We start from the raw sequence: 10,922 nt of genomic DNA, 5'->3' as shown, positions 1-10,922 counted from the left end.
GATGGTGTAGTACGGGCAAGATGCTTTACTGCTTCTAAAAATCTTGCACATCAAATTGAATCATTATGAAACCTACAAGATGAAGGGTAGATCTGATCCTTACTGTCATTTATGTAATACATCTACAGTAGGCTCTTACCCCTGGTGGTCTAGTGGTTAAGATACAGCGCTCTCACTGCTGCGACCCGGGTTCGATTCCCGGTCAGGGAACCATCCCCAGCCACTCTCAGTGCCGGTCCCAAGCCCGGATAAATTGGGGAGGGTTGCGTTAGGAAGGGCATCCAGCGTAAAAACATGTGCCAAATCAAAACGTGCGGAGGATCCGCTGTGGCGACCCCTAACGGGAGAAGCCGAAAGAAAGTTTTTATCTACAGTAGGCTCTTACATGCACATGTTTTGGGAATGCCCAGTAGTGGTTCCTTTTTTAGAACTTAGTATGTTCTGTTCTTTCGGATTTCCTGTTTTTATATATACCCCGAGATCCCTTGATTTATCTACTGTTAGACGATTTTATTCTCCAGTTGAACGCTCATCAAAAAAGCACCGTATCAGCTCTAAGTACTGTGGGAAAAAAAGTCTATTTTGTAGTTATAATAGGAGCATCCATTCTCAAAACTTTTACTTGACTATCATATTTTAGAGATATTGTCTTGTTGGAAGGTTGCCAGGTTTAACGGTGAAAAGGACAACACTATTCAGAGTTGGACGACTATTGCAGTGATGTGGTAAGGTAGGCAAAAAAAAAGTAATACTATGGCTCCGAGTGGAAACCCTGTATGACCTTGACCACTGTACTGTAACAGGGTGTTACCGATCTTCTTATAGCCTCAGCCGTCTTTGTGGAGAGCAACATTTGAAATATTCATACCTCTTCTTTGCCATGAGGTGCCATGTTAAACATCCAGTGGTCAGTATGAGAGAATTGTACTAAAAGTTCTAAATTTTAACTACTCTAATACAAGATACAAAATTATGTATGGTCTTGTCAAAGAGACAAAAACCTGAACATGATTTATAGGACTTTGCATGATTACATGACATGTGACTTATCACTTGTGAAATTGTGAAGTTTATATTATTAATATTAATGTAAGCTTATATTTGTATATGCTTTTATAACCTTACTAGCTTATATTGTCATCATATGGTTTGCTACTGGTAACTAATTCTGTTAATGTTAGAGATCTTAAGCTGTAAAGACTGTGCAATTTGCATATTTATAGATTACGCATTTCCTTTTTTTTCCTTGTGTATAAGGACAATTTATTGATAAGCTGCCAAAACAGAAGTATATCATTCTGTGTAAAATAAAATATTCCCCAAAACAAATAGAAGCCTCATGCAAAGTATGACCTACTAAAACATTGTAATCTGTTCATTATTGAAACATCTAAATCTGAACATGTGAGACTGTAAGGCTAGTCAGCATCATTCTCTTTGCAGGGTTTCAAACTGTACTTGCAAAATTGCTGGGAGGGTTGCAAGATCATAGTAAGTGCCCCCCCTCCGAAAAAAAGGTTTAATGATGCCCCCAATGTGTGGCATCACTATGCACTGCAGATGCAGCATACCCCATTTTTGTGCCACTGGACTACTCTCTTGGAAACCTAATCACTGTCTTTAAACCAAATAATAAAAATCATGAGAAGTGTTAAATGTAATGTATGCCAAAATTAAATATGTTTAAATTAAGTTAAACATAGTAATTTAATAATGTAAATTAATAATGTTTGAGAGCAAATATACTTTGTAATATAGACAACAATAACGGACAGAAAAGTAGGTGCAAAGTTTATTTCATGCAAATGTTTCACAAAGTTTTACATTTTTTACAAACTTATTTATTCATTTTATGATGCATGTTAATATCTTGAATACCATAATATAAAGACAGGAAGTGTTCCAGCTTGGGCTTCAGAACATTTGAATTCTGTTGTGATGGAACATGTTGAGCTTTAATTGGTAATGAAGTGTATCCATTCACTTACTCATGGTTGCATTAAACTCTAGTTGAAAGCTGACGCTGTGTTGTGAAAGTAAGCAGTGATAAGAGCAGGATGGAGGAAGTGACACATTGTTGCTGGTTGATTTGTGATCAGACTGGTTTGTTTTAAGTGGCTACAACAAAAGGTGATGGAAATGTATCTATTGACACACAACACAAGTTCCTAATTTAACTAAAACTGTAATAATTCTGTCACTGCACACTCCCCACTCACACACACACACCCACACAAACCCGCACACACACACACACAAACACACACACAAACACACACACACACACACACACACACACACATATACACACATACACACAGACACATTAATTAATTAATGATTACATGATACAAATGCGATCATGATTTAAGTTGTAAAAGTGAAATTATACAAAAATACACAAAACAAAGTCTATGTCTAGTATGGATTTTTTATTCATATCATTGATTAATAATTGTCTAAATATTGATTTTAATGGAAAATCTAATCTAATTTTAATGCAATATAAAATATTTTAACATATCTCCTGTGGGTACTAATTATGACAGGTCCTCTAAATCTTCATTCTTCTTACACATGATTACATGGTGGGTTATTAGAGATTATAATGTGCTAATGAACCAAAATATTACAACATGGATGTGATTAGCAAATTAATTTCAGTGTACAGGGATGTAAGGATCAGTTACTTTACTAAACTGCATTTAATTCAGCTTACAGTCTTCCTTTCTCTTTTTATTCCCAAGGCCAAAAATAGCAAAGATTTTTAAGCTTTTAATGATTTTGACAACAGATATTTGGTCAGGAAATTAGCAAGAATTAAACAAATAGATAAAGTTGATATAGACAGGTTTGTCCATATCATTTCTTAAAATAAATAGTAAACTTGCAAATAGCTCTTTAGAGAAAAAGTCTATGTTGTTCCATTGAACAATGATTTAAACAAGTGTTTGAACAATTTACTTGCGATATTTTGAGACCAGACGTGTTGTTCATACAACAATTTAATTATCATGATTTTACCCTGATAATGTATGAAGACTAAGTGAATTTCCCTGTTTTTAGCTTTTAATCAAACAGTAACTGCACAAAGGTAAATGAGCAAATAGAGGCACAGAAGGTAACAGAAGTTCATTTGTTTCATTCTTGCTAGTATTTTGACCAATAATTTGTTGTTAAGATCATTAAAAGTTTCATAATTTGCCATTTTATGCTTAGTCCATTGATGCTATTATATATAACATTATATAAACAAAAAAGTCAATAACTGGAATAAATATAAAAACATCAGAAGAAAGCAGAATTTCCAAATATGTAGAACTTTACCTAAAACAATAGGTGATGCAAATGTATTTACACACAACATGAGTAAAAAACTGTTAAAAATATATCTACCTGCACACACACAGACACACACACACACACACACACACACACACACGCACACACACAACTTTGTGCGGACCTCCCTTTTATATAATAACAGTATTAATGGAACTAATTAGGACTATGCCTACTATAACCCTAAGCAAAGCCAGTTACTGAAAATAAATATTTCATAAATTAACAAAATGAGTAGCGTTTAATGCTCATTGCTTCCGGTTCACCGTGTCACATCATACAAAATGCATGCATCATCAGATTTTCACTTTGAACTATTTGACACCACTTGTACAAAACAAACAAACAAAAAAAATATTTTTTAAATTTAAAATAAGTATTTTAAATCAATGATAATTATATTTATAAATATTATAAATATTATTATTTGAATTGCCAGACAATCTGAAAATATTGGAAACCAAGAAGCCACAAAAATCTTCAAAATGCTATGCAAAAACTCCACACAGTAAATTTTATTCTGCATGTCTGATTTCCACAGCTGTCAAAATGATTCCAACAAAAAGTAACAGTCTTTAATTGTATTTTCTTTAACAAGATAATACAATTTTATAATTAATATAATAAACTAAACTATTAAAAACTTAAAAATAAATTAATTAAGTGGTTGAATGATGATTCAAATGTGAACAAGTGATCTATCTATCTATCTATCTATCTATCTATCTATCTATCTATCTATCTATCTATCTATCTATCTATCTATGTATCTGTCTGTCTGTCTGTCTGTCTGTCTTTCTGTCTGTCTATCTATCTATCTATCTATCTATCTATCTATCTATCTATCTATCTATCTATCTATCTGTCTGTCTGTCTGTCTGTCTGTCTGTCTGTCTGTCTGTCTGTCTGTCTGTCCGTCCGTCCGTCCGTCCGTCCGTCCGTCTGTCTGTCTGTCTGTCTGTCCGTCTGTCTGTCTGTCTGTCTGTCTGATATGTCAGGTAGAAGTACCCATCAGCAGGGTTTGACCCACCTGTATCTGGATTAGCTTGTGTTAAACTCCTCCCTCTTAACTCAGCAGTTAAATAGGCCTGAAACATTAGTGTCAGCACTGCTGTCTCTCTCTCTCTCTCTCTCTCTCTCTCTCTCTCTCTCTCTCTCTCTCTCTCTCTCTCTCTCTCGTTTTCTGTTCCCCTTCATACTACTAATTTTGCCATTTGCAACTCTCCTTTTGTGTTCTGACTGATTTTAAAACATGGAGGTGCAGGACTTTTGTTTAAGTGAGAACTTTCAATTTCTCAATCAAGAAAACAGGTACGTTTCTGAGATAATCATATGTAATATGTATATACACTTGAGTCATTTAATTACATGGGAAGAATGTTGACCCTATGTTTTACTATTTAATATCAGTCTGTGTAGATATAATGTATATGCCTTTTTAATATAATGTAATATATATAACATGCTAACGTTTTTTTATCAACTAAAAACAATAATTGGACTACCATCTCTCATAACCTGTTACTAAAGTGAAGTAAAATGTCAATGTCTGAAATGAAATAAATATCAGAAAGATAGTTACCTGTGAAAACATGGTTTATACATAATTATATGAAATTATAAGCGATAAGATAAAATTGTATAGATATTTCAGGACAAAACACATTGGTCCTAATTAGTATGTAAGATATTAGTGAAATTAGTGTCTCTCTCAAATTGTAAAATGTTTACATGAGGTTCCTGGATTGTTAATTATTTTTGATATCTTTTAGCATTGTGGATCTATGAACACTCTTTTAGCAATTCTTGTCTAATCCACCTTGCAGTAGTAAGGAGTTTTGTGATGAGACCCTTTTGAGAGCAGCATAAATAAAAAGTGAATAAATAAATAAATCAAGGGAATATTCAATTCAATTAAATAGCACACATCATAGAAATAATAAATAATAAAATTAAAATATTTCACTGTGACAGTGTGAGTAACTAGGCAACAATGTATTTTCCATTACATGATGTGTTTGTATGTCCCGGTACTTGCATAATCTTTTGCTACACACTCTACTGTATGTATATTTTCATTACAAATAAAGAACATACATTTAGTGCATAATATAAATAGGTGAATGGGATCACAACATATGTACAATAAAAAAATATATACTGTGATTGCACTTAGCATTGAATGCTCATTTAATATCTATCATCAATTAACTGACATACAGAGACATTTTCTGTTGTGAAAATGACAAAAGTAAGATAATCACTTGCAATATCGATTATAACAGTCCTTTAATCTGGTGTGCTTCCTTCACAGTCTCTTGGAACTCTCATCTTCTGATGATCCTCCTTCTCCACAAGAGCCAACCATTAAATCTGACTCCCCCATTTTAACACCACACAGCCTCAGTAGCACATCAGAGAGCAGTGGTTACAGTGTATTTTCCTCTCTCAATCCTTCACATTTCACTGCACAAGAGAGTGAAGAGCTACATCAGACAGTCTCCATCCTAAACCGAGACTATGTCCCCTCACTTAGCCATGGGCACAAACGCCTGTGCCTAGTGTGTGGAGACTTTGCCTCTGGGTACCATTATGGTGTGGCTTCCTGCGAAGCCTGCAAGGCCTTCTTCAAGCGAACCATTCAAGGTAATATTGTGCTTTTAATCCCGATTGTTGCTTCCCATTCTCTTCACATTCTTACGAGGAGTTTTCCATAAGGAAATCAAAAAGATGAGTTGAGATAGATTTCTCCAATTATAGAGAAAGACAAACTAACAGACAGGGTAACAGATACATGGATTGATTTGTGTGTGAAGACTCAATATGCTGTTATGATCACACGAGTGTCCCATTTGCAAACAATGGGAAAATGCCATTTTCAATATATTGATTAAAAAATGTTGCAGCTGTAGAGGAGACGCCTTAATCCTGTTTTTGTCCTCTTTTAAGCAAAGAGGACAAAAAAAAAAGATGTGTGAGAACCTTTTCATATGTTGTTCTCTGATGGTTCTAAAATGTTCCACCCTATCAAGAGGCAATTCAGTATCCCTTATAATTCATTGCAGATTTCTCCACAATTTGTAGGTACTTTTCTAATCAGTTTTTTTTTATATGTGGATGCCACAGGAAACATTGAGTACAGCTGTCCGGTGGTGAACGAGTGCGAGATAACGAAGCGACGGAGAAAATCGTGTCAGGCTTGCCGCTTCCAGAAATGCCTGAGGGCAGGAATGATGCGTGAAGGTGAGCTGTGTAAAAATGCTTATAATTAGAGACTCATATTTCTGTCTATTTGTTAAGATCAAAATGCCTATGCGGTGTATGTTTAGTATGTGTTACTCCACTATAGTTAGAAGAAGTAGGTTGTTCCATGTTGCTTTCGAGTAAATACAAAAACTTTATTAAATAATAACTGATCACAAGATCACAACTATACATTACCCTCTTGCATCTCATGAGAGTCACTGTGTATCTGTGTGTAACAATAGAAATTCATCCGTGTGTATGTTGTGAACTGTATCAAACCCATGCCAGAATCTTCAGAAAATCATTACTTTTATGGTTAATGAGGGTAAAATTAAGGCTTATGTTAGGAATTTGACAAAAGAATTTACTTACAATACAATTCTTATATATGCAATTATGTTGTACATATAATGTTACAGACTATATGCAAAATTCTACATACTGGAAAGACATTGTATAATTGTGTGTGGTTTACTGTACGCAGGCGTACGCATGGATCGCGTAAGAGGAGGCAGGCAAAAGTATAAACGACGCATGGATTCTGGCCTGTCTGTTTTCATCCAATCTCCATACACACATCCGGTTAAAAGCATCCGTAAGTCAGCTCACCTTCATCATTTTACATTTGTATGCATTTAAGCAAGGTTGTGAGTTTAAAATCCCAGTATGACCAATCTTCCACTCCTGGTCCTATGAACAAGGTCCTTAAACTTCAACTGCTTAGTTGTAAGTTGTTTTGGATAAGGGTTCTTGTCAAATGCAGTAAATGTACTGCACATATCATAGATTTACTACACTATTTTTCGTCCTGCTTATTTTGGAGAAAGACCAGGAGAATAACAGTCATGCACAATGTTCAAAATTACCTAGAATGTATCTAGTTTACTTTAGTTCTGCACTGTAACCAATGTAAACAATTGAAGTGTAGCTTTTAGGTTATCATCAAGCAAAATGATTTAGAACCTTTTTGGAATACAGTAATCCATCACCACATCGCGGTTTAGCTTTCGTGGTCTCACTGTAACACAGGCTTTTTTACATGGAACATATCTAATTTTGTTTTGCAGATTTTTTGCTGTATCGCGGGATTTTATATAGGTAGAATTGTTGTTATTTTAATAATTTTTGCGGTAAAATAAGCATTTTCTAGCCTAAAAAATGTAAAACAATATAAAAATCTAAAAAATATCCACTGGTGAGTACCCATATAGAATTTTTTATGTTAAAATTATGCAGGTTTAGCAATATTGAGAGTGTTTAAGAGCAGAGGAAAGGTTTATAAGAGTGGCGGGATGGTTTATAAAGCCTTAAGATATACAGGTATTCTGTATACTGTATTGTATACATATTAGTTTGCCACTTTGCGGATTTTCCCCTATTGCGGGGGGGTCTGGAAAATAACCCCCACGATAGGTGAGGGATTACTGTAATTTAATCCAACAAATTAGCAGACATACTCAGGTGAGAGTAATAATGCATTAATAATACATTGTGTGCTAATAAAATAATATGAATTTAAAATCATAAATATATCATGGAAAAACTAATATTCATTTTAATTACATATTCTGTCTAAAAATGTTGGAGAACTAGCTAACTTACCCCAGTGTTCTATTTAAAATTAGATTTAGCTCATGCCTTAAAAATGAAAACTCCTCATTTTATGCTTAGTGTTTCCTTGCTTATTGACATTTACTGGCATTCAATTTGTGATGAAATACTGTTATTATTTTAAGGTAATAAGGTGATTTCTCAGCTGTTGGCTTCTGAGCCAGCACCACTGAGAGCCTCTCCTGACCCAATGGCTCCTGACAGTGACCTTAAAACCTTGATGACCTTATGTGACCTTTTAAACAGAGAACTGCTGGTCATGATCAGCTGGGCAAAACACATACCAGGTAAAAGCATAGTGGAAAATAAAGTATAATAAACCATTCACGAATCTTCTATATTAAAGCTGATTATGAAATATAATCCTCTCACACCGATCTGTCCATCAGGGTTTTCTTCACTCTCACTGGTGGATCAGATGGCTCTGCTGCAAAGTGGATGGATGGAAGCGCTGCTGCTCTGTGTGGTGTGGCGTTCACTGGCGTCAACTCAAGAACTGCAGTTTGCCGAAAATCTTTGTATGAATGAGCCTCAGTGCAGAAACGCTGGCCTGCTGGAGCTTTACACACCACTGAGGCTCCTCATCGACAAATACCAACAACTCAACATCAGCCACGAGGAGGCTGTAACACTCCGAGCCATGGCACTCGCCAACTCTGGTACACAAATACACAACTCCAAATCAAAGCATGTGCAGACATACATACATATACATTTTGCAGCATGTACACAGTTGTTATACATGTCTAAATATCTGTTGTGATGTTCTGAGATAAAACCAAGACTAATTGTGTTGGACCGATTAAACATACGCACTTCTTTCAGTTGTGTAATACAACATATGTGTGATGTCAGCTTCTCAAGGAAAAAGCTTGAGAAGCTGACATAATCATAGCTAACATAATCATAGCTCAATATTGAATGAATATTGTGCTATGATTATCATAGTCAGAGGGTTAATGTGACCATTATTTCCCATTCCACTCTTAGATGCAGAGCATGTGGAGAGTGGTGACAGTGTGCTGCGGTTTCAGGACGGCCTCCATGAGGCACTGCAGGACTATGAGGTGAATGAGCGTGTAGCTGAGCAACACCGTGCAGGCAGACTGCTGATGACACTGCCACTACTCAGACAGAGCGCACACCGAGCTGTGCAGTGTTTTCGCCGTCTGCACCTTCAACAGCGCGTGCCCATGCACAAGCTTTTCTTGGAGATGCTGGACACCAAGATTTAGAATGATTGAAATTTGCATGTGGGTAAAAGTGTTTTTTAATCATTTGGAATTATGGTCATTCAAAGTGCTGAAAATGATAAGGGATGGGATGTTTTAATTCTGGTACTTGATCAGTGGCGGGCCGTGCATTTGGTACCTGGGGCTTCAGTGGGGACTTACCCAACTTAATTCACCTCTTAATACCACCACTATCACAATAACCATCAATACTATACAAAAACGTAATATAACAATGTGTGGCATTACAGAGAAAGAGGCATTTCACATATAGAGGGTGAATACCATTTTACTAAAACTAGCTCCAAACCTCTACACTACCACCGCAACTGTGCCACCTACAGTTCAGCAGTTCAGAATCAATATTTGTCTAATAACATGACAAAAACATAAACATAAAAATAGAAATAAACTCAGAGCTCAGAGGCTGTAAGCCAGTGGTACCGCTCGTATTCACTGATCTGGAAGTGGAGAACAAGCCCTTTCCCGGGCTGGGACAAGCTAGCTAGCTTCGGGGTTGGCCGACCTCCTCACGATGTCTAGCGTTTCTTGAAAAATATTTTTAAGTATGTCCGAGACCAAATAAATTTCTCTTCCTGCATAGGCATAAAAAAGTCTAACTCAGATGTATTAACGTGTGCAGAGCTACACACGTGTTTTGCCAGTCGAACTTGGCTGTAACAGTTTCCCTCTGACCAACCAATCAGAGGACGGAAAAATGCTGATGCTATTCTGGGCCAGCTAGCTGCCCTGTGAGGCCAATTTGAAATCTGACTGGTTAAAGAAACAGAGCTATTTATTAAGGAGACTAAGGTAAAAGAGGCAGCAGTACTGACTTTGAAGGCCCTGGGCAGATTAGATTGACATGGCAGAACATAGAGGCTGAAATCTAATTGGACAAAAAATCTAATATCCACATACACGTACTGGAAGCAGTGCAGCCAAGAGAAACTCTTTGGGAATAAATTAATACAATTTCATAGAACAAATATTAGAATTTAGGTTGTAAATGTAGATCAGTGCTTCTGATAGTGTTTAGGCCAGCAGAGAAGGGTTTGCTGGACCTGACTGCTCGCACTGTACTTGATAAATATCAGTACAAGATGAAAATACTTCAGGGAAAGGTTTTCACGTTTCAGGTATTCTAATGTGAAGGAGTTTTAATGAGGTTCTTGAAGATTTTGTTTTAAAACCATGTAATGAGTTCTTATTTGATTTTTAATGAAATACACATTGTTTAACAGCAGTGTTTAGATCATGATGGAACGCAATATAAACAAAAGATTCTGAATACTACTGCATTTGTTTTCTGCTACTTTGTAGTAATTTGTACAGTATACGTATAATGCTGTGCTGTTCTGAAAATATCAAGCATGAGCGCATATTGTAATCAAAAACAAGTTAAATTTAGTCTGTAATGTGTGAATTTACACATTCTGTGCTTTAAGGGCTGAAAGGTAATGTGTAAGTGTAAATCTACACATCCTGTGA

At 35.9% G+C, this 10,922-nt stretch overlaps 1 protein-coding gene across 1 annotated transcript; it reads left to right on the top strand.

Annotated features, from left to right (window-relative positions):
• Positions 1-4,514: 4,514 nt before the first annotated feature.
• Positions 4,515-9,669, top strand: esrrd (estrogen-related receptor delta). The gene is made up of 7 exons (XM_046865151.1): positions 4,515-4,653; positions 5,657-5,988; positions 6,469-6,585; positions 7,073-7,183; positions 8,325-8,486; positions 8,589-8,858; positions 9,190-9,669. The coding sequence occupies exons 1-7, from the start codon at positions 4,595-4,597 to the stop codon at positions 9,432-9,434; spliced, it is 1,296 nt and encodes a 431-aa protein (XP_046721107.1). The 5' UTR covers positions 4,515-4,594; the 3' UTR covers positions 9,435-9,669.
• Positions 9,670-10,922: the final 1,253 nt, after the last annotated feature.

The sequence above is a fragment of the Silurus meridionalis genome, chromosome 13, assembly GCF_014805685.1.
Source record: "Silurus meridionalis isolate SWU-2019-XX chromosome 13, ASM1480568v1, whole genome shotgun sequence".
Classification (NCBI taxonomy): Eukaryota; Metazoa; Chordata; class Actinopteri; order Siluriformes; family Siluridae; genus Silurus; species Silurus meridionalis.
Note: the sequence above shows the minus strand (reverse complement) of the source record. Positions and strands in the feature narration are given on the sequence as shown.

Coding starts and splice junctions, on each gene's coding strand:
- esrrd (XM_046865151.1), top strand. CDS start 4,595: ATGGAGGTGCAGGACTTTTGTTTAAGTGAGAACTTTCAATTTCTCAAT. Junction 6,586..7,072: donor GGCAGGAATGATGCGTGAAG/GTGAGCTGTGTA, acceptor TACTGTACGCAG/GCGTACGCATGGATCGCGTA. Junction 7,184..8,324: donor ACATCCGGTTAAAAGCATCC/GTAAGTCAGCTC, acceptor TATTATTTTAAG/GTAATAAGGTGATTTCTCAG.